The following is a 27,942-nucleotide window of genomic DNA, read 5'->3' on the forward strand; positions in this document are numbered from 1 at the left end:
CGAGAGCTCTTGAAGTTTTTATTGTTTGGGGTTTTATATTCCATCTTAATTTAAATTTTTATATAAAATATGAGATAGGGGTTGAGATATCAGCACATCTGTTAAAAAGACTTTCCTTTCCCCAATGGATTTGGCACCCTAGTCAAAAATAAATAAAAATCGATTCCATTGATGTGGGTCTATTTCTGTACTCTAGTCTGTTCTACTGATCTGTATACCACAATATAGAGTTCTGAAATCAAGTAGTATGAGATCTCCAACTTCTTTTTTTTCAACATTGTTTTGGCTAGTGCAGGACCTTTTTGAATTTCCAAATAAATTTTAGAATTAGTTTGTTGATTTTAACAACAATGACAAAACCCAAACTTGCTGGCTGCTGGCTTGTTTATAGGGTCCACATTAAATTAAAAACCAATATGGGGAGAATGAGAATCTTAACAATTTTTAGTCTTTCAATCCATAAATGCCTCTCCATTTTAGGTCTTATTTAACTTCTTACAACAGACTTATAACTACATATTTAATTATTTTTGATATTAATATAAACAGGTTTTAAAATTTCCTCTTCTAATTGTTCATTCCTAAGAAATATATAAATAATTGCTTTCCCCCCTATAGGCCTTGCATTCTGTAACCTTGCTAAATTCACTTAGTATATTGTTTTGCAGATTGCATGGGCTTTTCTATGTACACAAAATGTCATCTACAAGTGCAAACAATTTCACTTCTTCCTTTCCAATCTACATGCTGTTTATTTCTTTTTCTTACATGGTAACTAGAGGATGTCTATTGACATGTTTTTCATAGATGCCCTTTATGAGACTTAGAAAGCTTCTTTTTATTTCTAGTGTACTAAGAATTTTTATCATGAATTGGTTTTTAATTTTGTCAAGTGCCCCTTTCTTGATTTATCGAGATGATCTATGGTTTTCTTCCTTTATTCTGTCAATGTGGTGAATGACTGATTTTCAAATGTGAAACCAATCTGTGTCCTAGGATAAGCCCTTACTTGGTCACTGTGCGTTAAACTTTTTATATATATTGCTGGATTCAAATAGCTAAAATTTTATTAAGAATTTTGCATCTGTATTCAGGAGAGGTATTGGTCTGTGATTTTCTTTGCTTGTAATATCTTCGTTTGTTTTTTAATCCTCACTCAATGGATACTTTTTCCATTGATTTTTTAGAGAGTGGAAGGGAGGGAAGGAAAGAGAGAGAATGTGAAAGAGGGAACATCAATGTGAGAGAGATGCTCTAGCCACTGAACAACACTGGCCAGGGCTCTTTGTTGTGTTTTTATATGAGAGTTAAGCTGCTTCATAAAAGAATTTAGAAAGTATACTGTCTTCCTCTGGTTTCTGAGAGTCTATGTGTAGAAATGGTGTTTGTTTTTTTTCGTAATTTAAATTGTTGATAGAATTGAACAATACAGCCAATGAAGTGCAGAATTTTCATTATTAGTCAGTTTTCAATTACAAATTCAATCTCTATCTGCTTTGATAAGTTGTGTCCTTTAAGGAATCTGTCCATTTCATCAATTAGCAACTTGTTGACAAAGTTATTAATAATGTTCCCTTATTAGCTTTTAATGTATGTAGGGTCTGTAATGATTTCCTCTTTTCATTTGTGATGTTGATAATTTGTTTTCACTTTTTCTTTTCCTGTCTTCCCAGGGGTTTACCTATTTTATTCACCTTTTCAAAGAGCCAACCTTTCACTTTTTAAATCTTTTCTATTATTTGTTCCTATTTCACTAATTTCCTATCTTCTACTTATTTTGGGGGTTAATTCCCTTTTCTAACATCTAAGGTTTATTGGCTCTACATACAGAAGGATGGGGGGAAAAAAACCCTGTCGTTTAAATAATGTTATTAAATTACGGGTCTAGGATTTTAACAGGTACCAAGTGATATACAATCTGAGTAAATCCAGACCTCTTCTCCAAATTCAGAAATGAATATCTAACTACCACTTCAACATCTCAAGTTGGCTGTTTCATAGACATTTCAAACTGAATATACCCAACATTAAATTCCCGATCCCAGTCAGAAGTCCCCACCCACCACCACAAACCAGATCTACCCAGTGCATTTTCATTTGGTTGATAATAACTCCATTCACTCAGATAAAAAACTTTGGAGTCATTTATCTCAAACCCTATGTCCAATCCATCATAAAATTTTGTTAGTTCTATCTTTAAATAAATTGAGAATCTGATCTACTTCACTTCTATTTCTATGACTACTACTTGGGTCTGAGCTACAATAATCACTTGCTTAGATTTCTACAACCTCCCCCATGAGTCTCTCTGTCTGAATCCTCATTCTCCTTCCTTCATCTATCCTCAATACAATAAAGAGATCTAAAATATAGAGCAGATTATATCACTCCTCTGCACAATACTCTGAACTAGCTCTTTATTCATTCAGAGTAAAAGCCAAAGTTCCAGCAATGGCTTACTAAATCATTCACAATCTCCAATCCCTGCTCTTACCTCTCTGACCTCATCTGTAACCACTCTTACCCATCTCACCTCTACTCCAGCCACAATGGCCTCCTTGCTGTTCTCCTAAACAAAGCCAGAATGCACTCAGCCTTGGGTCTTTGTTCTAGCCCTCCCTTCACCAAATTATTGTCTTAGATCACTTCCTCATATCCTTCAAGTCTTTGTGAAAATCTCGTTTCTAAATGAGGTCCATTATAATCATCCTATTTAATACAGCAACTGCCCATTTCTCACCCCTTTGCATTCCGATCTCCCTTTACCTTTTTATTCCTCTTGTGCCTAGAAGAATGCCTGGCATACTGAAGGGACTCAACACACACCTGTTAAATTAATGACACCAGTACTCTGGAAGCTCAGCAGACATTTTTTAAATAAATAATGTGCAATACTAGTTAAAATTTGCTTTTCTTGTTTTGTTTTTTCTTTCTCTATTATACAATCCTCTGAATGATGGAATTGATTTACGCATCCTCTTCTAGGGTCTTTCCTTGGGGGCGGGGATGTCATTTTCATGTTTACTAGAAGCTCATCACTAATTTAGAACCCATATTCTGGAGACTGGACAAAAGCAAAGAACCATTATTTGGATATAATGGTAGTCCACCACTATTTCCCCAATAGCATGACGATCACCCCCGCAAAAGAAAATTCTAAAAACCACTTTTAGTTGCTGTGTAACAACTTAATATAGTAAAAATTTTATAAAGTGTACATAGAGAACAAAAATAAACTCCTACATACAGAAAGTACTGGATAGCATTAAGGCCTTTCTTTTTTTTTTTTTTTTAATATATTTTTATTGATTTTAGAGAGGAAGGGAGAGGGATAGAAAGATAGAAACATCAATGATGAGAGAGAATCGTTGATCAGCTGCCTCCTGCTTGCCCCCCACTGGGGATCGAGCCCACAACCCGGGCATGTGCCCTTGACTGGAATCTAACCTGAGACCCCTCAGTCCACAGGCCGACGCTCTATCCACTGAGCCAAACCAGCTAGGGCTTAAGGCCTTTCTTGATAAGTGGAATGATTTCTTAAAAGGAAAATGAAGATCTATATAGCTTACTAAAAATACTGTAAGTGTATATACTGGAACCATCATCAAGAGATTTCTTTCTCCAAAATAAAATCCATTCACACATTTAAAAAAAAATAATCGCCCTAGCCGGTTTGGCTCAGTGGATAGAACGTCAGCCTGTGGACTGAAGGGTCCCGGGTTCGATTCTGGTCAAGGGCACATGCCTGTGTTGTGGGCTCTATCCCCAGTCGGGCGGGGGGGGGGGGGGGAGGATGGGGGGCGTGCAGGAAGCAGCCGATCAATGGTTCTCTCTCATCATTTATGTTTCCTTCCATCTCTCCCTCTTCTTTCCTCTCTGAAATCAATAATAAAAAAAAATAATCTTACAAAAATCAATGTCAGGATGTTTTCAGTTTTCTGTTACATAGAATCAGACTGAGGAGTATCTTAGGGTGAGGGTATTGTTTTGAAAAAGTTTCTGAAGTGATTCAGATAACACATGCACAACATCATTTTAACTAACTTCTACTAGGGCTAAACAACTCTTGATAGATAAAACTTTTAAGAAATAGAATGGAAGTCTGTGGCATACAAAATCATAATTTGAGACTATTAAAGAAAGGAGACAAAGTGAAATCCACTACCAAAATTTTAAAAATTGCTCTGTTTGAATCTGAGATAACTCCCTGTCCTGGTTTTCCCAAGAGCTTAGCATTAAGAACAAACTGTCTGTTTTCTTTGGCCTACTTGCAGCTGAAATTATTTGCTTGGCAATATTTTGTTTTGGTTTGCTTTTTAAAAAATTAGAGAAAAATTAATGTTTCCATGTTCTAGCCATTTTAGACTATGGAGAAAACATACTATCATGAATTGACTGAAGACTCAAGGAAAGACAATTAACTGTCTTCCTTTGAGAAGAACCCCCTAAAGTATGTACTGATGATTCTCCATCTAGTGAAGAGTTGTAACCAATACTGAGTAAGAGAAATAGGAATTATTTTCACAGTAGGCAACTATGAAAGAGTATTTCTTTGTTTTGTTGCCAAGGACAGACAGGCTCTACTGCTTGAAAGTACAATGAACCTGGTGCCTGAAAGTGATTCGATATTAAATCTGAAACCTATGCTGAATAGAGAAAAGCACTGCTTGATGTTGCTATTACAAAGCCAAAGCAAAGCAACAGCTAACAGGGAAATAGTTGTAAAGGATAGAACTACATATAATTAGCACCAATTCTGTGAGTGGAAGATGAAATGGATTATGGTTCAGATGTTTCTAGATGAACTATGAATAAGGACAGTCATCAAAAGGAAAATATGACAAAAAGAATCTCAGAAGTTAGTAGAAAAACAGGCTATAAAACAATGAAACTTGTTGCAGGTATATTCATAAAAATAATATTAGATCTTTTGCTTCCATCCATGTTAGATTACAAAAAAACAACCCCAAAAAACAAAAAACCCTGAAAAGCAATGATCTGCTACTCATTTTTCAAACTTAGGGACCACTGACAAGTGAAGTTAGTAGTTATAGTCAAACTATCCTGATACAACATTTGCATAACTAACTACCAAAGCAGGAAGGATTCTACTCCCATCAACCTCTTTTCACCTTCTCCCTACAGAAAAGGGGAGTTTTCTTTCTTCTTTAAGCGGGTTTCAGAGTATCAACAGAAAAATTTATAATGAACCATTATGTAATCTCTGAGTAAAAGAAGCATGGGGCAATGGGAGTAAAATTTCTACTTTCTTTCCAATGCATAAAATTAGTATCTAAATGAAAACTTTATACCTGATAATCCCGTTCTAAATGGATCAAGGGTTTTGTGTGTGACTTGAATGTTTTATCACATGAAAATAAGCCTATTTAATTTTTATTTCATCTGCTCTGTCATTTTTAATATTAGAACCATCATAGTTTCCTTTAAACATCTAAGAGCAAAATCAGCAAATATAAGTTGGAAAAACTTTTTTTTTAAAGCTCAATTTCTAAAGTTTATCACCACCTTTACCTCTTTTGTCTCTTCTGGGTCTGAATGATCCACAGTTATATAAAGATCGTTTTGTAAATATTTCAGAGCACTAAGAGGATCCATTTGGGCCTTTTCTTCAAACCTAGAAAACGTAAAAAAAGAATAGTAACTGTCTGGAGTTATAAGAAAACATCAGAAATGTCTTTCAGAGCTGGGACACTGTATATGAGGAGTTATGTGGATATCTAAAAACCCTGCATTTGAGAATCCAGAAATGAGAAGACTTTCACATAGTGCAGATGTGGAGTCCCTGAGATGTAATGGTAATGCCAGGTGGGCACAGGCAGCTGTGCTCCTAGAGACTGTGTGAGAGCACTTCCACCCTCCTCTTAAAACTATAAGCTAAGATAAAATCAACTATAAAACATAGTAAATATGTCAAATAGTTTACATAAACTGGGCGGGGGGGGGGGGGAAGCCAAGTAGGTTTCATAAAAAACAAGTAGAGATAAAAGAAAAATACTTTATTAGATTTGTGTAATATCCTTCCAACCCCCGCCCCCGCCGCCCCAAATGGAGGTGCTTAACAGGTACTTTAGAAATAGAAATGCGTAGTTTCTTTTAATGAAATATCATTCACACTGATTAGATCATTTTAATGAATTATTTCCATGCCTTAGTCAGTAATAACAATACCAACAAACTGCAGCAACTTATCAAGCCTTTGTCATGTGCTAAACACTGTATCAAGCATATATCACCTTGTTTATCCTCACAATAATCTATATATATAAAAGCCAAAGTGACCGGCCAACCAGCCAGTAGCTATGATGCGCACTGACCACCAGGGGACAGACACTCAATGCAGGAGCTGCCGAGCGACAGCAACTTTGCAGAGTGCCCTCTTGCACTCTGGGACCCAACTGGGGCTGCTGGACTGCTGGTTTCATCCCAATCCCCGCAGGCCAGGCTGGGGGACCCCACCCGCCGGAGGGACTCCGCTCACTCTGCAGATGCCCTTTGAGCCCTGGCGCTGCCCTAGGTGTGGCCGGCAGGGGAGGGACGGCGGGAGGTTGACTCCAGGGTGTGTCTGGCCTGTCTCACCTAATCCCGCCCCGCCAACCACCTTCTAATTAATTTCCTTTCAATATGCACGAATCCATGCACCAGGCCTCTAGTAACTCTGTGATGACAATAAGTATTATCATCATTGAAAAACCAAAAAAACAAAAACTGAGACCTGAGAATGAATTTGGCCAAGATAAGAGGTAGTAAGTGGCAGAAGCAGAATCTAACACAGGACTATCTGATTCCAAGGCTGAAAAGGAGAGAATGAGATCTCTTAAAAAAAAGTCTGTTTGGGATATCTATTTAAATAAGATAATGTCCTTTTGTTATAGCATAACTATATATGGATTTATTTATAATAAATTTGTATGCTTTTCAAATGTTCAGAGAAAAAGAAAAGAAGACATTTAATTTCATTTGGAAAGTGAAAATAATAAGCTATTCACAATGGTGTTCAGGCTGATGGCCTCAATAATTTCCTGTCTTTAGATCTAACCTTAGTGATAGGGTTACCTGTATTTCAGGCAGGGGCAAAGACTATCAATATATTATAGTTCTCATATACCAGACAATACCATGACTGTCAGCCAGCCTTACAAACCTCAGAGGAGAGTTCCTTAAGCAGAGATCATGTTACTCTACCATCTTGCCCACAAGTTAGACCAGAATTTTGGCACCTGAGCCAAAAGCAATCATCTCAAGCTTAATGAGCAGTTTAAAAAGTGGCCTGGCAGAATTATTCCCAATAGGGATACTCTCTCTAGGGAACCCTCTCTAAGAAGATACTCTCTCTCTCAGAGAATCAGAATGTGAGATACACAGGATACTTTATAAAAGGCAGACAAAACACAGAAGGTAGTTAACAGAAGACATAATAGATTCCTTCCCTCCCTCTCTCCTTCCTTCCCTCCTTCCCTCCCTCCCTCCCTACCTATCTACCTACCTATCTACCTACTTATCAACTGAAGCTAAAGAGGTGAATAGTTATCTATCTATCTATCTATCTATCTATCTATCTATCTATCTATCTATCTATCCATCCATCCATCCATCCATCCATCCATCCATCCATCCATCCATCCATCCATCTATTGAAGCCAGGAGGTTGAGGGGAAGCAGAGTCAGCAGTAATCAGTAGAACAGGAGAAGCAGGGAGAAAGAAGCAGAAAGAGAGAGGCTCCGTTACAAGAAACACTACTTTACTTAGATCCTAGCTACTAGAATTGGTCCAGTATCCTAAACAATTCTCCATATGCCTCAGTGTTCAAATGCTGAGAAACTGCCTTAATTCTCATAATAAATTCTCTTTCAGTGAATTTATTTTAAGCATGTCTTTCTCCTTTGCAACCTGAAATAACCTAACCAAAATACACCTACCATCCTATTAAATCCAGTAAAGAGATCAATTTTCCTGGAAGTTATGTTTTCTCTCTTCCTTTTCTAAGCTTTTATTTGGCTTGCAAAAATTTATCACTGGATTTGTGTTTGCAGTCTAGAATTATATTTCAGCCAACAATTCTGCTCTGTAAAAGGAACAGGAATTAACCCTATTAAATTTCTTTTATTTTGCCTCTTTCTATGCCCCAATTCATAAACAATTTTGGAAACTTGAACATTATATATATATAAAGTGGCACTTTATTTGCTATATTACATGGTACCATTAAGAACCAGGAGACACTTTCTTGGCATACAATATACTTCTCTCCCTCCAAATTTATATTTTATTGAAAAAGAAGAAATAGTTATTTCCCAAAAGAACAACAAAAATAAATATGTCAGCACAGCAGTACAGGGTAAGCTTTTATATAATGAAAGACCTGGCATCTAATTTAATATGAGATTTTAATTAAAAAGGTAATTTTCATGTTCAACTCAGAAATCAACTTCTATCTATTCTGACCCCAATGTAATAAGCCCCTCAAAACTCTAAGTCATTTTAAAAGGTGGTAGAAAAAAAAGAGTCTGTTTTTCTCAAATGTCTAAGTTGGGCCTTTTTATTGTCAGTTCAATTTAGTAGACAAGATTCTTAAGATGCCCTAGCAGTCATCCTTATTCTTTTACTCATACCCATATCAAATCCATCAAGAAATTCAGTTGTTGCAACCTTCAAAGTTTATCCGGAATCTTACTGTACTTTCTGGATCTCTTTTATGAAGTATCCCTTCCTCTGCCTTCCCTCAAACAGTGGAGATCCTCAGATAATGCCCTACATCCCTCTAGTTTTCTCATTCTTCCAGAGCAAGCTCCTTTTCCTTACTCATGACTCACTAATGTAATACAGCCAACACCTTTCCCTCAAATGTGAACAGATGATCTCCAGAACTTAAAGTGCACCAAACTGAAATACATTAACTTGCTGTTTCTGAAGAATCCTCCCCGCACCTCCCCCAGTGAAAATAGCCACGACCTTTTACCCAGTTCTTCTGGAAGAAAATCCAGAATTGTTTTAAATAAAAGCTAAATCTGAATGTGTCATTCCTCAGTGTAAAAATCTTTCAATGCTACTCTTTCACTCAGAGTAAAAGCCAAAGGACCTTCACAATCTGACCCCCTTTTTCCACTTCTACCACACTGTCCTCCTCAATTTATTTCTCAAATAATCCAGGAATATTTTTAACCTCAGAGCCTTGTCAATTACCTATCTGGAACACTTTCCCTCTCAAATTATATGATCCATTCTCTCATGTTCTTTAGATCTCTACTCAAATGCCTTCTTTGCAGTGAGGTCTATCCTAATATTCTTATTTAAAAATCACATCCCCAGCTCCCTCACCTGTACAAAAATAGTTCTTAACCTGATTGAGTTTTTTCCATTAAGACTTACTATCTAACATATAAATTCCTTATTAAGCTTATTGTTAGCCTCCCTTCATTAAGAAGGAAACTTGAGGATAGAAATTTTTGTATTCTTCACTGACATATCCACAGAACCTAAGACAATATCTAGCACAGTGAAGTTGCTCAATAAATATTTCTTATATTAATAGTTTTGTTGGTATTTATAAAAACCCTTAGGTGGTTGCTTTGGCCATTTTACACATGAGCAAAGTAATCTCCAGAAAGATTAAATTAGAAGGCTTGAATATCAATCCAAGGTTCAGGTATAATATTTTTCCAATATAGCTATTAGTTACAGAACTAGAGGCAAAGAGTAATCAAGATCAGAAAAGAAGAGTACTGTGGTCCATATTTTTATGCTATTATTACTCTACTGAAAAAAAAATATATAAATGGATAATCTATATAAAACATTCTTATATTCCCCTTCAAGAACTTTTTTGAAGTTCTGAAATAAGCTGGCACACTTTCTTTCCCATAGTAGAAATTTCCAATGTTGATTATTTGCCCAACCACCCAAACTTACTGCCTTTCAATTTCAGTCATTTTATTTAATGACTTAGTCTCATACAACATTTGTAAGACTCTTTCATCATGTATTTAAGAGTCTAAGTGATTTGTTACTGATTATTCTTTTATTGTTCATCCACTTTCACTCCTCACTCTACACCTTTACTAGAATTGTTACTAGCAATGATGATTGTACTTAAAACTTAAAGCATGCCCTAATACATAATATTTCAGATTCCCAAACTGTCATTTCACCTGCCCACTGATATATTTCTAAAGGAGAAAACAACCTCCAAAGATAAAAAAAATAACACTTCTGAGGATGGCTGGGCTGTGGGAAGCAGGGCAAACGGTAATTTCCCAATTCTACCACTATCCTACAGAATTTTTAGATAGAGGTGCATATAGAAATATATAATATTAACAATAATATTATTTAACTACAGTAATATTAACTATAGCAAATAAATTGAGAATAAATATTCTATAAAAGGAGGTTAAGTGAATTACATAAAGTAGAATGCTATGCAGCCATTACAATTATGATTTGTACTTGTATTTATTAACATGGTAATGTTTATAATACATCATTCACTGAAAGAAATCAGATTCAAAACAATAGTGTGTACATATAGTTAGAAGGATATACACCAAAGTATTACTCCTGAATGGGATGATAAGTGATTCAATTTTTTGGTAGGGAGAGAAGACTCATTTTCTTCTTTATTATTATCCATGCAATACTTTTACAATTAAAAGCCAGAGGGAAGTATTTGTGAGTTCCAATTCTTTACATGCAGCATTAAACAATTTCCTTTAATCTCTAATGGACTTTTGGTCAGGAAATTTTTTTAAAAAGCTCACTCTAACATTCCAATGATTAGTTGTTATATTTAAGGTAGAAAAAGAGCTCTATAAAAACAAAGTTTAATATTAAGTATCTAGGTACATTAAGTAAAGTACTAAAGAATAAAATTTAGCAATGTAAACATTAGCAAAGGTACCTCAAGCTTAAATCTTGTTAATAAAACAGAATTTATTCTTGCCATGCAGACAATGTGAAGATTCAGACCCTTTCTCCTGCAGATTCTATAGAAAATATACTAATTATTCACAGTAATGCCAAAGAAACAAAACTAGCTTCTGTTATTAATTTATCTCTCAAGTATAACTTGTGAAAAGCAACAATAAACATATGATAAAGGAATAGTCTAATTTGTATCTACACAGACTTTCATGTATTTATATTCTATATAAAACATATTATATAATAAACATATAAACATACGTGTGTATACACACTAGTATGTGCCTCTGTGCGTGTGTGGTCGTGGTGGTGGTGGTGGTGGTGATGAAATGGAATCAGAATACTCAGGATCAAATTCTATCTGTCACTTATGGTTGAGTGACCTTAGATCTGAGTTATATAACCCATTTAAAAGTTTCCCCATCATTTCTTCTTTTATAAAAAAGTGATAGTAACAGTTATTCCTCCACTGGCTTATTGTGAGAATAACATACAAGATCTAGCACACAAAAATTGTTCAATAAATGGTAGCTATTATCGTCATTAAAGGTTAATTTCTCCTTCCAAACTATAAATATTTATCATCTAACACTATCAGTAACCAAAAGGACAGATATACTTTTCTACATTTTTTTAGTAGCTTAACACCTGCTAGGTCTTTTTAAAAAGCAAACATGACTCAAGAGAGATACATGAAAATGTTTAATTACATGATTTTACAATTAATTAGCAAAGGCAATAACATAAAACTAATTCTATTTAAAGTTGTATTCTGAAACATCAAATTATAAACATATTATTAATAAACTATATCATCACATTCAAAGTTAAAGTTATCAACAAGTCAGGCATATGTCAATAATCTAAAATTGATGTAATTTGTAGTGGTTAGGCCTTAAGTTACTTGATGTTAAGTTAATCACCTTCACAGAAACTTTTTCCATTATTTTAACAGTTGCAAAATTTCCTTGTTCTATATTTTAAAAATTTAGCATCAATATCTATTTTCACTTTGTGTCTTCCTTTGAAAGAAGAAACCAAAATTAGGAGAATAACAGGGCACCTACAAAAGTCATGACCTTCAGTGTTTACACTTTTATGTTACTAACTTTCCAAAGACAAAGGCACGTCTCCAAAGCTTAGGTAATACTAACAATAGCTGACAAAGTTAAATAAAAGTTTTCCATGAATTATTTTTATACCTGTGTTTTCTTATGAGGTACTTGCAATGCCTCAGTAAGTAATCTTTTGAAGGCCTACACAACTTCAGTGACCAGAAGTCATCTAATCTCATTTTGGGGGAGCAAGATTTTCCTGGATTCCCACCAAATAAATAATGAACCTGTAATAAACAAAACAAACCAGACTTTTAAAAAGACATGCATACTTAAGAAACTATGTTAAGTGACAGTAAAATTTCTTCATTTTGCTAGTACTGTGTAACAGGTACCTTTCTTAGCCTTACTTATATTAAAAAAAAAAAATCAAAATATTATTGCTTCTCTTGATTTTTCTCAAGTTTCCACTTTACTTTTTAAATTACTGTGACTACTTCCTAAATTACATTTTATATTAAAATAAGTTCTATTACCACAATTACATTGACAATGGAAACATGAAACAAAAGCAATGATAGTGTAAAAATGAATAAAGAAAACCTCAACTAAAACTGAAGTTGGGATAGACTATAGAAGTCAATTACCTATCACTGGAAGTCAAATACCTCCATATTGGAAGACATCAACTACAGACCCCAACAGGAAGAGAGGCCCTTTCATTCCCAAATAGAAAGCGCAACTGCTTTACCACCTCAGCAGGAAGAAGGAAGATTTTCTTTTTGTCCAGCAAGAAGCCCAGCCAACTGAAACTCCACAGCTCACCTAGTGAGAAGCCAGCGTCACCTGAACTCTTTACTTTCCTCCATGAACTTTCATTTCTCTCTTATTGATGACTTACTTGCCTCACCCTCTTTTCTATAAAAGACTTCCAGCTTAAAAAGTTTTTTTTAGCCCTAACCGGTTTGGCTCAGTGAATAGAGCATTGGCCTGCAGACTCAAGGGTCCCAGGTTCGATTCTGGTCAAGGGCATGTACCTTGTTTGCAGGCACATCCCCAGTAGACTCTCTCTCCCTCTCCCTTCCTCTCTGTAAAAAAATCAATAATATAAATATATTTTTTAAAAAGTTTTTTTTAATTGATTTTAAAGACAGGAAGGGTGGGGGGAAGAGAGAGAGAGAGAGAAAGAGAGACAGAGAGAGAGAGAAATATTGATGTGAAAAACATCAATCAGTTGCCTTCCTAACATGCCCTATGTCCTGACCAGGGATTGAACCCGCCACCTTTTGGTGAGCTAGATGATGCTCCAACCAACTGTGCCACACTGACCAGGGCAAGACTTAATCCCTCAGAGAATTTCTCTGCTTGCTAGATAAGATGCTGCTGAATTCATAAGTGGCTTAATACCCAATGTGACTTTCAAATTTGCTCAGTTATATTTTGTTTATTAACAATAGCAAGAAGCTAATCCAATTATAGTTTGAGGGCAATGAATAATGGGGGTTATCAAGTTAATCAAGTTTTGATTATAATAAATTATATCTTTAAAAAGGACAGATGACAACCTGGCCGGTGTGCTTTAGTTGGTTGAACATCATCCCAAGCATCAAGAGATCGCTGGTTGGATTCGAGGTTAGGGCACATGCCCTGGTTTCGGGCTCGATCCTCAGTAGGGGGTGTACAGGAGACAGTCAATCAATGTTACTCTCTCCCTCTCCCTCTTCTCTCTCTAAAATTAATAAAAAGAGATATTTTAAAAAACTATTAAAAAAAGATGTCAAATCACTGAAAGTCAACAGCAATTAGAAACTTTTATAAAATTTTAGCATCTTAATTTAGCTTTAGCCTTAAGGTCAAATATTAAATGGCACATATAATTTGTGAAATAACTTTTAAAATATTCCATTACTCAATTAAATGTGAAAGGAATGCAATAATGATTTCACTATTATATTATTTAGTTTTAGTGATATTCTGTACTTACACAAAGTGTTAAAGGCATTTTCTGAAATTTTAAAAACATTTATATTCAAGCCCTGGCCAGTGTGTTCAGTGGTTAGTGTTGAACTTTGCACTGCAGGGTCTTGGGTTCAATTTCTGCTCAAGGGCACATACCTGGGTTGCAGGTTTGATCCCCAGCCCATTGGGGTGCATGCGGGAAGCAACCAATTGATGTGTCTCTCTCACAGTGATGTTTCTCTCTCTGTCTCCCTCCCTCCCTCCTTCCTCCCCTACACTCCCCTCCCTTCTCTTTCTAAAAATCCATGTAAAAAATATCCTCAGGTGAGGATTCATCAAAAAATAAATAAATTTATATTCAATAGTGTAATAGAATCACAATATTATTTCTATCCTAAGGATGGAAATTCATTTACCCTTTAATTTGGGAGACACTAAGAGAAAGGGCTTTTATCCACTCCCATGGTATCTTTAACATGAAGGTCTCAAATGATATAAAATTTAAATATTCATCTGTGACCTAAATGGAAAGAATATAGGTTATGTCAGTAGCTTACTATATAATCTGAGCCCAGTCACTAAACTACATGTAAAGCTTAAGGGAGAAATAGTTAAAGAAACCATTCTGAACACTAACTGACACTTAAACTTCAGAATGCCATACTATTTCACAAAGCAGATGGAAAAGATATGTCACTCATAGATAGGAAAAATAAAGATAAAAAGATTTCTTACACAATGAAATCTAAAATCAGGAAGTTATATATACCTTTTCATATCATGAGACATGGGACCCAAATGCTGAAAACTATACAATAGGCCATGCTATGTATCTGATCTATGAGTTAAGAAGTAGCCATTGACCATTTTCAAAAGAGGAAAGTTCAAGGAGTTACCATCTATGCAAAAATGTTTATTCTCTTAAGGAATTTTAGGGGAAAATAATATTGAATGCCTGCTACATACTCTATTAAATGTCTGGTATGTATTATAATTTTTTATTCAAATCCACTTAAAAATAATAAAAAACATATTTTTTGGATTCTTTCAGATTGTAGGTCATGGAAAATTTACAGGTCAATGTAGTTAGGATACCTTGTGTAACTCATCATATACAAGCTGATGGGCAAATCTTGGACAGGGTTCTTCTTCTTGAAGACTTTTACTTGGATTATCCTTTGCAGCTTGATCATTTTTATAGACACAAGACCTGCAAGACATTGCTTTTAAGGCATGCTATCCTATAAAATTAGCAGTACACATAATCCTATATAATAAAGAGGTAATATGCAACCTCAAAATGGCTGCCTATGATCAGGCTGGCAGGGGGGTTAGTGAGGGACAAGCAAACGACTGAGCAAGCAGGCTGCATGGGGCAACCAGGCTGGGAGGGAGGTTAGTAAGGGATGACCAAATGACTGAACAAGCAGGCTGCATGGGGCAACCAGGCCAGCAGGGGGGTTAGTGAGGGACGACCAAACAACTGAACAGCAGGCTGCGTGGGGCGAACAGGCCAGCAGAGAGGGGCAGTTGGGGGCAACCAGACCAGCAGGGAGGCCAGTAAGGGGTGACCAGGCTGGCGAGGGGGCAGTTAGGAACAACCAGGCCAGCAGGGGAGGGGGCAGTTGGGGGCGACCTGGCCGGCAGGGGGGGGGCAGTTAGGGGCAATCAGGCTGGCGGGGGGGGGGGCAGTTAGGGGCGACCAGGCAGGCAGGCAGGTGAGCGATTAGGAGCCAGCAATTCAGGATTGTGAGAGTGATGTCCCCGGGATCAGGCCTAAACTGGCAGTCGGACATCCCCAAGGGGTCCCGGATTGGAGAGGGTGCAGGATGGGTTGAGGGGGACCCCCCCACACCATGCACGAATTTCATGCACCGGGCCTCTAGCCCTATATAATAAAAGGCTAATATGCAAATTGACCAAACTGCAGAACTGGTCGCTATGATGCACACTGACCACCAGGGGGCAGATGCTCAACACAGGAACTGCCCCCTGGTGGTCAGTGCACTCCCACAGCGGGAGTGCCACTCAGCCAGAAGCCCTGAGCTGGGCTCACGGCTGGAGAGCGCAGCAGCGGTGGCGGAAGCCTCTCCCACCTCTGTTCAGTGCTAAGGATGTCTGACTGCCAGCTTAGCCCCACTCCCCGGCTTAGGGCCTAAGCCCTCAGTCGGACATCCCCCGAGGGCTCCCAGAGTGCGAGAGGGCACAGGTTGGGCTGAGGGACCCCTCCCCGCCGAGTGCACAAATTTCATGCACTGGGCCTCTAGTGTTAATACAATTGTAGACAGCAAATTAATTGCATGTCTAATTACCAACAAAACAATTATAAATTTGTTTACATCAAATCTTAAAGTTCTGGTCATTCACATAAAATAATCTGATTTGTTAGAACGGAGTTCTTAAGTTCTTTTAATATCCATCAAAACCTCACTTAAGAACAACCTACCTCATGTTATGAAACACAAACAGCACTTATGAAGGTTCAAAACAAAGGCTGAAAGAGCTAAAAACCTGTTTACCAATTCACAATAAAACTACAGTACATTTTCATTTTTACCGTAAATAAATGTCATATTTAGAAAATAAATTCTTTAGTTGTTGAGCACTACCCTCCATTACTGAATGGAAGAAGTTCAGAAGTTCTCTTAAGTGCCCTGTTTTGACATCACAAATTAACACAAGTCCTCCAGTTCCCTCTTCTTTTGAATATACAACCTCAAGAAATGTTAAATTGGAATTGCAGTACAGACAAGAGCTCCTTACCAACTATTCCTCACTATGTCATAAATCCAGAATGAATTTCTGACATTCTCTTCCCTCTTTTCCTTGTCCTTGCTGAGTCCAGATAAGACATGTATTTCATTCAGTTCTGGATCAATGGTTGCTCTCTGTGTGAATCCTGTCATTGGAACTATAAAATGAAAGAAAACAGTAAGAAGACAATGTTCACATAGACAGTGTTTCATTAGATAGCAGATTAGTGCTATTATGTTAAAGATTAATACATCCTTACCATACTCTGTAGGGTAAGGCCACAACTTATTTTTTAACACACTACATAACTTTTATATTAAACAATAAACAGCCCTGGCCAGTGGCTCACTTGGTTGTAGCATAGTTTGGACCAAAAGGTTACATTTTGATTCCAGGTCAGGGCACATATCTAGGATGGGGGTTCTATCCCATGGGGCATGGTTAGAGTAGGTACCAGAGGCAACCAATTGATATTTCTCTCTCACACTGATGTTTCTCTCTCTCTACCTTCCTCTCTCTTTAAAATAAAAAACACACATATTCTCAGGTAAAGAAAAAAAAGGTAAAATAAATAAATATAAACAAACAAACAATGGTTTATTGTTTTCTCTCCACTCTAGAATATAGGCTGTACAAGGGCCAAGGTTATTTGGTTCATGATTTTGTTCCTAATGGCTGGCATACAATAGTTATCAACTACTTGTTGACAGAATAAATAAATAGTAACTACCAGAATGGAGCTAAGAGATAGAAGGAGGTATGCAATGTAATCATTTTGATTGAGAAAAAGGGCAATACTTGAACTGATTTATTATCTGGGTCAGCTCTAATCCTACCTAATAATAGACAAATATGCAAATTGACCGCACCTTCGCTACGCCTAAGCCACGCCCACCAGCCAAGCCACACCCACCAACCAATCAGGACGAATATGCAAATTACCACAACAAAGATGGCGGCTAATTTGCATATCAAGACAGCGTAGAAAGAAGCCAAGAGCTGCAGAAGGGAGCAAAGCTGAGGAGAAGCAAGCAAGCCGGGGGGGGGGCAGGAGAAGGGAGGAGCGGAGGCGGGGCCGGGGGAGAAGGGAGAAAAGCAGGTGGGTGGCGGAGAAGGTGGGGCGGGGGAGAAGGGAGGAGAGCAGGCAGGCTGGTGGAGAAGGCGGGGCGGGGGAGAAGGGAGGAGCGGAGGCGGTGCCGGGGGAGAAGGGAAAAGCAGGTGGGCTGGCGGAGAAGGCGGGGCGGGGGACAAGGGAGGAGAGCAGGCAGGGTGGGGTAGAGTGCAGCAGGAAACCCTATTGCAGGATTTTTCCTGCAACAGGAATGCTAGTTTAATAATAGAGATAAAATATTCAAATCTTGATCTGGAAAAACAAAATTTGACAAAACTGAAACAGATTTGTTTAATATGGTCAGAAGCATTTAAAATATTTGTCATGATGTAATATGAAATGACATAATTTCCAAGAAAAAAAAATGTTGGTGTATAATATGCCCCAAATATATTTTCCAGAGAGATCTAACTCCCCAGAGTTAACGTTTGTTTTTTATTAAGAAATCCATTAAATGAATGATGGTCATTCTGCATTACCCAGAAATTTGTAAAACGTCGATATGGCAAATGTAAATTGTTCTCATCAATGTTATTTGGAAACTAGTAGCCCTGCGCACAAATCCATACACCAGTAGCTCACCAGTAGCTTGCTGCCGCCCTCCAGTAGCTCTCTGCCCACTGCCCCACCCTCCTGTAGCTCCCCCCCACATAGCTTGCTGCCCTGCCCCCTCCTGTAGTTCTCCACTGCCTGCTTGTAGCCAGTAGCTCGCTGCCGCCCTCCTGTAGCTCTCCGCCTGCTGCCCTGCCCTCCTGTAGCTCCCTCTGCTCCCCCAGCCCCCCCTCATACTTTGCTGCCCTGCCCCCTCCTGTAGCTCTCCGCCGCCCGCTTGTACCTCGCTGCCCCACCCTCCTGCTGACCTGTGATCCAGTCATTACGCAGTCGGTTATTACACGGTCGGTTGTTATGCTTCACGGAGTAACGACCATTTGCATATTACATCTTTATTATATAGGATATTAGTTGAAATATAATTTTATATTAAACATAACTGCCATGTATCTAAAACAATGTATTGTTTCAACACTACATTTCTTTCTTTTTTTGTTTTGTTAATCCTCACCAAAAGACATTTTCCCATTGATTTTCAGAGAGTGAAAGGAGAGGGCAGGGAGAGAGAGAGAGAAAGAAAGAGAGGAAGAGAGAGAGAAACATCAATGTGAGAGAGACACATATATTGGTTGGCTCCCTCACACGCCCCTAGAGGGACCCAGGATTGAACCTGCAACCCAGGTATATGCCCTTGACTGGAATAAAACCCATGACCCTCTGGTGCCCAGGTCAATGGTCTAACTACTGAGCCACGCCAGCCAGGGCAACACTACATTTCTTATAGATAAACAATTATCATATGCTCAGAAAGCTAAACAAACATCAAACTAAAGAAAAATATCTCAATCAATTCAGAATAGGAGATGCTAGCCATACTGTATTTATTTTTTCCTAGTTTACCTTAAATTCATGTGTCCTCTTACATTGCTATTCAATAAATTTGAGATATTTTAGACCATCCATATGTATTCCACAGTAAGTGTATTTAAAGATTATACACACAAAACACAGTAATTTGTATACATCATACACAAGTACATTTATGTATATTTATATTCATTCAAACACAGACCTAATCTTAACAAAAACCTAGACCCTCGTGCCATACTCCTTAGTGTTTATGTAAACTCTGATATTTTCTTAATAAGGCTTGGTAAACTTTCAAAAGTGCCAAAATTTTGACCTCTATTCCTAAAATAACCTTGGAAAAAAAGACAAAACTGTAAAAAAATGAAATCACTTTACAAAAATATACATATTTTTATTGATTTCAGAGAGGGAGAAGGAGAGAGAGAGACATCAAAGATAAGAGAGAATCACTGACTGTCTGCCTCCTGCATCCCCCTCCTACTGGGGATGAGCCTGCAACCGGTCATGTGCCCTCACCAAGAATAGTACTGTGACCTCCTGATTCAACCACTGAGACACACTGGCCAGGTGAAAATGAAATAACTTTTTATTAGTGGTGGAAGTGGAGGACATAACTGCCTAAATTTATTGCACTTAAATTTCTTTGTCCCATTTTGTCTTAATACTGAGCCTTAAAATTAAGAAATCTAGAATATGGATTGGCAATCTATGGCTTGATCTGATCAGGGTCAAATGAGGCCTCATCAATTCATTTACATTGTGTCTCTGGCTATTTTCACCCTATAGTAGCAAGGCTGAGTAGCTGCAACAGAACACTTATGGCTGGTAAAACTCAAAATATAGGTAGGGTGTCCCCAAAAATGTATACACACTTTAACAGCTGATAACTCACTTAATTTTTACTCCTTTTCAGGTTTAACTGATTTGAAATAATGGCTAAAGCCAGACTAAGCTCTGAACAAAGAAAATTTATCCTAAAAATCCACTAGACTTTTCTTTCATGGCGATACATAAAAGATAAAGTTTATAGTACAAAACTGAAAGAGTCAACGAACTGGGGGCACACAAATACCGAAGGAAATGATTCTTGATGTTTGTGATTCCATTGCTTTGTGTTATCAGCAGTGCCTGGACCAGGACGGTCATCAGTTCTAAAACAGGTATTGACAAAAAAATTGACTCATTTCTATAGATTCTTTTAAAATTTGAAAATGAACTGTATGTTAGTAAGTACTGACCGTATAATCATTCTAAGTGTGTACACATTTTTGGGGGGACACGCCGTACTTACATCTGGTTTATTATAGAAATAGTTTGTTGACCCTTGTTCTATAATCTTTTAAAATGCAAATATCAGAGATTTGAGTTAGAAACTAATGCAACAAACTGCTTAATTAAATAAGGACCCACTGAGGAAATGGAAATTTTTGAGCAGAATGGAAATCAGTGGAGAAATATATTTTGAATTCCCTAAGTGGGGGTGGAGTCATCAAAGAGAGGGGGTTAAAATAGTATTGAGCTGGGGAAGAAATGTAAGAACGTAGAAGAATGTAAGACCAAGTTGTACATGCTTCCGTTTTTTTCCATATGGTCACATTTTGCCTAAAAGCACCTTAGTATCAGAAGAGAAAAACGACAAGGGTCTTTTAAGCAGTGGGCAGGTTTACAATACTCAGGGAGGTTAAGACTACCATGTTTATAGAGATATATTTCACATACCATAAAATTCACCCATTTAAAGTGTACAGCTTGGTATTTTTTAGTATACCAACTGGAAAACCATCATCACAATCTAATTTTAGAATATTTTAATTACTCCAAAAAGAAACCCTATACCCATTAACAGTCACTCCCCATTCCCCCTCCCCAACTCCTCATGGAGTAGGCTGCATCATTTGACATGTCCGACAATTTAAAAAGGTTCTAATTTCTCCACATCGTCAACATTTGCTATTGTCCACCTTTTTCACTACATCTTAGTGGATACATTTGAATGATGTTAGATATCTCTTCATGTGATGACATGGCACCAGTGCATGTCATAGCGTGGTTATCAGCCATTTGTATATCTTCTTTGGAGAAATGTCTATTTAAATCCTTTGCCTATTTTAAAAGTGTGTTATTTGTTTCTTTATTATTGAACTAGGAGCCCGGTGCACGGATTCCTGCACCAGTGGGGTCCCTCAGCGTGGCCTGCGGGGATTGGGCCCAAGCTGGCGGTCCAACACCGCCTGCCACTCTCACTCATCCCAGCCCCAGCCTGGCTGTGCCTGCTACAGGGTCATCAGTACTGGTCGATCAGGAGAGGATCGTGCCACCGCAGCGGAGTTTGCCAGCCACTCGCCTTCCATGAGCCCTGGTCTGGTGCCCATTGGTCAGCTGAGCGGCAAGGGGCAGCTCCTGCATTGAGTGTCTGCCCCCATAGTGGTCAGTGCATGTCATAGTGACCAGTCGACCAGTTGCTTAGGCTTTTATATATATACTAGAGGCCCAGTGTACGAAATTCATGCGGGGGGGGGGGGGGTCTCCTCAGCCCAGCCTGCACTCTCTCCAATCCGGGACATCCCTCTCACAATCCTGGACCACTGGCTCCTAATCGCTCACCTGCCTGCCTACCTGGTCACCCCTAACTGCCCCCCCTGCCAGCCTGATCGCCCCTCTCTGCCCCCACTACTGGCCAGGTCGCCCCCAACTGCCCCCTCCCTGCTGGCCTGGTGGCTTCTAACTGTCCCCCTGCCAGCCTGGTCACTCCTTACTGCCTCCCATGCCTGCCTGGTCGCCCCAAACTGCCCCCCCTGCCAGCCTAATTGCCCCCAACTGCCCCTCTGCTGGCCTGGTCGTCCCCAACTGCACCCCTCTCACCAGCCTGGTCACCCATAACTGCCCCCCCGCCAGCTTGGTCGCCCCACGCAGCCTGCTTGTTCAGTCGTTCAGTCGTCCCTCACTAACCACCCTGGCGGCCTGGTTGTAGGCAGCCATCTTGTGAGGGTATGATGGTCAATTTGCGTATTACCTCTTTATTATATAGGAGGATAGATTTTAAGAGTTCTTTATATACTCTGGATGTAAGCCCCTTATCAGATTTATAATTAGCAGAATCACCCCTCCCCCATTCTAGGGATTGTCTTTACACTTTCTTGATGGTATCCTTTGAAGCACAAAAGTTTCTCATTTTTATAAAGTCCAATTTATCTCTTCTACTTTTGTCATTGTACTGTAGTACTGATTTTGTGCTAGCCAGTTAGATGACATAATAACTCATCATAATATGTATGCTAAGCACCTAAATCAAGACAGTGCTTTTCAAAGCAAAAAATGAAAAATTGAAGTCAAATGAGGATATTAAACCACTGGGTTCAATACTGGTTTCATATTATCAAATTACTTTACCTCAATAAATCTTTAATCTTTACAAATTCTTTGAGGAGCTATTTCAATAAAACAAACCAAAAAAATGGAATCCAAGAAAAAGAATGACATGGGATATAAGAAACAGTGGTAGTGATATATGACACAGAAAAAGAAAACATGAAAGAAAATAAAGATCCATTAGATCTTGAGCCTTGTATAATACATTTTGGAATGAAAAAAGTTTTAATAGAGAATATTTTCTTCCCTGTAAGTCCAATCACAATACCAGAATTTATATGGTGCCCAATTTCCCCTCCCTCACTGTTTTTATTGCTTAGAATTTTGGTTGTAGTGTTACTCTTCAGGCAACAAATTTTCTCAAGATAATTTCATCACCATTTATTACTTATTTCTAACTATAGGCCTGCTGCACAAAATTCTGCACGGGGGTGGAGTGGGGAGGGGTGTCCCTCAGCCCAACCTGTACCCTCTCGCAATCTGGGACCCCTTGGGTAGAGTCCCTAGGCCCGGCTGGCAATCAGGGCGGATCGGGGCTTTCCTTCCCCTGGCTGCCGGCAGCCACGCCCCCCCGGCCCCCACCGATTGCCATCTGTGTGGCGCTGCCCCCCTTCCCCGGCCACCAGTCGTCTCCTTCTGAAGGCGACAGGCATGGGGTGTGATCACTTGGCTGGCCTGGGCCTCCCTCTGCGGGGCAATTGCTGGCTGGCCCCGCACACCCTCCACAGCGTTGCGGGCCGGTGGCCTGGGCCTCCCTCGTGGGGAGATCGATTGCTGGGCTCCACGATTGATTGCCCAGCAGAGGAAGGTCCTGCCCACCTGGCCAGGACTCCGCGATCAATAGCCGCACAGAGAGTGGCCTGGGCCTCCTTCTTTGTGGCAATTGATCGCGGAGCCCCCACATTGATCGCCCCGCAGAGGGTGGCCTGGGCCTCCCTCTGCGGGGTGATGGTGGGGGCCTCCGACCAATCACATCGCACCTGCCTTGGCTGGCCTGGCACCAGTGCATGTCATAGCGTGGTTGTCCGGAAGGTTGTCTGGACAGTCATTCTGCTGTTCAGTCGTTTGGTCGATTTGCATTTTATGCTTTTATTATTATAGATATCTCCTAGCTTTCTCAGAGTCTTGCTTCCATATGGGTTTCCAATGTGGCAAATTTCCCGAGACAAATGCTCCTTAAAGTATTTATTTTACCCTTACATTTGAAAGTTAGGAGGATATTAATTTCTTGGTTCGGAGTCATTTCCCTTGAGTACCTTTTAACTTAACTGTTTTCTGCCATTCACTACTGCTGTTGAGATGATATCTTTCTTGTTCCCTTGCAAGTCATCTGCTCTTTCTGAACTCTTTAAAAATTTTCCCTTTGTTTTTGATATTCTAAATTTTCTTTTAATATGTCTAGAATGCATTTTCCCTTATTTTTCCTGTTTGGCACATTACAATCCCTTTCACCAATCTGAGGAGTTTCACCTCAGACTGGTGAAAGGGATTGTAAAATAATGGAGATAGAAAATTTATCTCCATTATTTCTTCAATGATTCCACCTTCTTAAATTTCTATTTTTCTCTCCTTTTGGAACTGCTAAGATGTTGGTACTTGTGCAATTCTTCATACCCTTTGGCTTTTCTTTTATATTTCTATCTCTTTACCTTTTCTGTTTCCTCCTAGAACAGTATTCATTCTAATCTTTCAACTAATTAATTATTAATTCATATCCATCATATTTATATTCGTCGCATTCTTCATTTCAAATGTATATATTTCCTATTTAATATTTCCATTTGGTTCTGTTTTTATGATATTATATGTTACTGATATTACTAATGGGATCCCTTATATCTTTAAATACATTGATCATGCTTGTTTTAAAATTCTTGGTTCATCTATCATAATAGATCATATATATTTTCTTACTGATTTCTCAAATGTCTAGTTACATTGGCCTGTGAAGTAATGTTTTTCAGGGTACCAGCTATTTTTCTGTTAAAGAAAAATGTATTAGGAGGGACCAAAGGCCAGGCCTCAGCTAGTATCAGCTGCAGTGAGTTTAAGAAAAATGAAGGAAGAGCCATAGGGTAGCAAAGCCTAGGCACCAAGAACAAATTTATCACTTCCATTTACTATGATCTCCTCCCCTCTCCGCCACCTACTCCATACAAGGGTTTCACACCATTTCATACCTTCAAACGCTTGGGGGAAGTAAAAGGCAGTCTCCCTTGACTAAAAGGGCATGGGAAGGGAGAAATGAATTACTGAGAATGGATGGTTATGAGGAAGGATAGTAAGAAGCTAGAAAAATTCCTCATCAAATGGAATGAGGAAACTCAGACAGATAATAAATCACAAGGTCTTACCTTCCCTAACTAAGGACACTTAGGATCAAATGCCTTCTACATTCCAGATCAGTGCAGGGGCAGACCTGCCTTGGTCTGGTCCCACTTCAGTGACATTTTTTAAAGGGGAAACGGACCAGATAATGACCCTGTACCCTCTAAAGGCTCATTTTGATGAATCAACATTTTAAAGGACACACCTGGAGCTGATGAATATTCTATTCAGATCCTCTCCTGAGAACTCCCCTAAGATTCCCACCTCTAGAAAACAGATAAAAATACTTAAGACAAAGGACCCAGTACACACTCTCCCTGGAGCATGCCCACATCTTCACCCTTTTTTTCCTCAGGCATGTATCTTTGCTTTCTTTTTCCAAAGCTCTAATGGTTCTCAGGAAACTTGCAACCAGGGGAGCAGTGGGCAGCAGCAGCTAGGCCAGGGCTAACCCCCTGAACCTGTTCCATCTTGGTAATTTATTTCCTGCGTCTACGCAACCCAACTGGCTCACTTCTTCTGCCTCTGTGACTTTCTTTTTTTTTTTTTTTAAATATATTTTATTGATTTTTTTACAGAGAGGAAGGGAGAGGAGTTAGAAACATCGATGAGAGAGAAACATCAATCAGCTGCCTCCTGCACACCCCCTACTGGGGATGGGCCTGCAACCAAGGTACATGCCCTTGATGGGAATCGAACCTGGGGACCCTTGAGTCCGCAGGCCAACGCTCTATCCACTGAGCCAAAACGGTTAGGGCGTGTGACTTTCCTTCTAAAGGGTCAAAGCAGCCTTGCCTAGGCTCAATTCTTACGTTTCCAAAGGGTCAAGGCAGCTCCATGTAGGCTCACTCCTGTTGCTATGATCTTGCCTCTTCCATCTTAATTCCTTCCTTTGATTCACTGTCCCCAGTTTTTGCTTTTTATTTTTGTTAACCTCACCAGATATTTTTTCCATTGATTTTTAGAGAGAATAGAAGGAAGAGAAGGAAGGAGGTGGGGGTGAGAGAGAGAAGGAGGGAGAGGGTGAGAAAGACATCAAAGTGAGAGAGGCACATTGGTTGCCTCCTGCACATGCCCCAACTGGGGCCAGGAATCCAACCTACAATCCAGGTACTTGCCCTTGACCAGGAATCGAACCCTCGACACTTCTGTGCACAGACCAGTGCCCTAACCACTGACGCATACCGGTCAGGGAGTACTGACCCATTTTAATAAACATACTCTCAAAATCACCTGGACTTTCATTGTGAAATCTTTCCTGCACAAAGTCAAGAACCCACACATTCACCCAGGGCTAGGTGGCTCAGATGGAGCTTGTGCTATACACCAAAAAGGTTTTGGGTTCAATTCCCAGTCGGAGCACATTGCTAGGTCATGGGTTTGATCACCATTGGGGGTGTGTATGGGAGGCAACCTATTGATGTTTCCACATCGATGTTCGCTTTTTGCTCTCGCGCGCTCTCTCTCTCTCAAAAAAAAAAAAAAAAAAAAAAAAAGTCAATAAAAATGTCCTTATGTAAGGATTAAAAAAAAAAAAAAAAAAAAAGAAGCCACACATTCCAGACCCGTGACAGGGCACACCCACCTCAGTCCCAGTCCCTTTCCGGTAACAGCCCGTCCACATCTATTTTCATCACTTCTTAGCTCCCATAGGGATTGTGCACTGTCATAATGTTCTCTGGATTCTGGGACTAGTGGGATGGGTTACTCCTGCTAGTTTCTACAGTGAAGGAACAAGAACTGATGCAAGTTAATTTAGGGGTGAGAAAGTCTTCTATCTCATTTAAAGAATTTCTGAAGGCCAGTTGCCTTTCCTTATTTTTCCAGAGTTGGTTTTAGGGAAGAGAATCAAGAGCCTGTGTTAGTTTGCTATTTTGGCAGAAATACTTTTTATTTTGTAGCTCTTTATGTTGTTTGAATTCTACTAAAAATAAATGTTTTATTGATTTTTAGAGAAAGAGAAAGGGAGAGGATAGAGAGATAGAAACATGGATGAGAGAGAAACATCATCTATTGACTGCCTCCTGCATACTCCTAAGTGCCATCAGTAGATGAGTGAATAAAAAAGCTGTGGTACATTTACACAATAGAATACTACACAGCTGTAAAAAAGAAGGAACTGTTATCCTTTTCAACAAACAGCATGGATGGACCTGAAGAGCATTATGCTAAGTGAAATAATCCAGTCAGAGAGAGATACATACCATATGATCTCACTTGTATGTGGAATCTAATGAACAAAATAAACTGATGACCAAAATAGAACCAGAGGCATGGAAGCATGCAATAGACTGACAGAGGGGAGGGAGGAGGGGGGTGGCCTGGATAAAAGAAGGTGAGGAGAGTAGCCAAACAACATACACTAGTATACAGGAAAGATAAAAAAACACAGAAGAAAAAGGAAAAACACAGGAAAAAATCCTGTATAATAAAAGCTTAATATGCAAATTGACTGAATGGCAGAACCACCAGTGGAATGACTGGTCGCTATGACACGCACTGACCACCAGGGAGCAGACACTCAACGCAGGAGTGCCCCCAGCCTGCAGGCCCCAGGACAGCCAAGGCGGGTGCCAGTAGGGCCCCCCCCCGCCCGCCACTGATCGCCCCACAGAGGGAGGCAACCAATGGCAGTGGCAGGGGGTGGGACTGGCGAGTGGGCAGCACCAGACCGGCCAAGGCGGGTGCCAGTGGGAGCCCCCCCCATTGCCCCACAGATCGGCCCTGATTGCTGACCAGGCCTCAGGACCCTACCCGTGCATGAATTTCGTGCACTGTGCCTCTAGTAAATATCCTATATAATAAAAGGCTAATATGCAAATCGAATGGACGGCGGAATGAACAGTCACTATGATGTGCACTGACCACAAGGGGGCAGATGCTCAAGGGCAGAAGCTGCCCCCTGGTGGTCAGTGCGCTCCCACAGGGGGAGAGCCACTCAGCCAGAAGCCGCTAAGGAAGTGGGCCTAAGCCGTCAGTCAGACATCCCTGGAGGGCTCCCATAC

At 39.4% G+C, this 27,942-nt stretch overlaps 1 protein-coding gene and 1 pseudogene across 3 annotated transcripts in view; one reads left to right on the forward strand and one right to left on the reverse strand.

The window, feature by feature from the left end:
• Positions 1 to 27,942, reverse strand: part of MKLN1 (muskelin 1) — a 201,298-nt gene that overhangs the window by 13,931 nt on the left and 159,425 nt on the right. For 2 of the 3 annotated variants that reach the window (XM_054726677.1, XM_054726679.1), the window contains exons 13-16: positions 16,717 to 16,864; positions 15,049 to 15,163; positions 12,142 to 12,281; positions 5,533 to 5,635 (exon numbers count right to left, since the gene is read on the reverse strand). In XM_054726677.1, the coding sequence (XP_054582652.1) occupies positions 5,533 to 5,635; positions 12,142 to 12,281; positions 15,049 to 15,163; positions 16,717 to 16,864 (506 nt within the window). Of the gene's footprint in view, positions 1 to 5,532; positions 5,636 to 10,916; positions 11,002 to 12,141; positions 12,282 to 15,048; positions 15,164 to 16,716; positions 16,865 to 27,942 lie in introns of those variants that run through there. The other variant, XM_054726678.1, reaches the window with a different exon arrangement.
• The window catches only part of LOC129151523 (putative 40S ribosomal protein S26-like 1), an 81,934-nt pseudogene continuing 75,475 nt past the window's right edge, over positions 21,484 to 27,942 (forward strand).

This window comes from Eptesicus fuscus, chromosome 14, assembly GCF_027574615.1.
Source record: "Eptesicus fuscus isolate TK198812 chromosome 14, DD_ASM_mEF_20220401, whole genome shotgun sequence".
Taxonomy (NCBI): domain Eukaryota; kingdom Metazoa; phylum Chordata; class Mammalia; order Chiroptera; family Vespertilionidae; genus Eptesicus; species Eptesicus fuscus.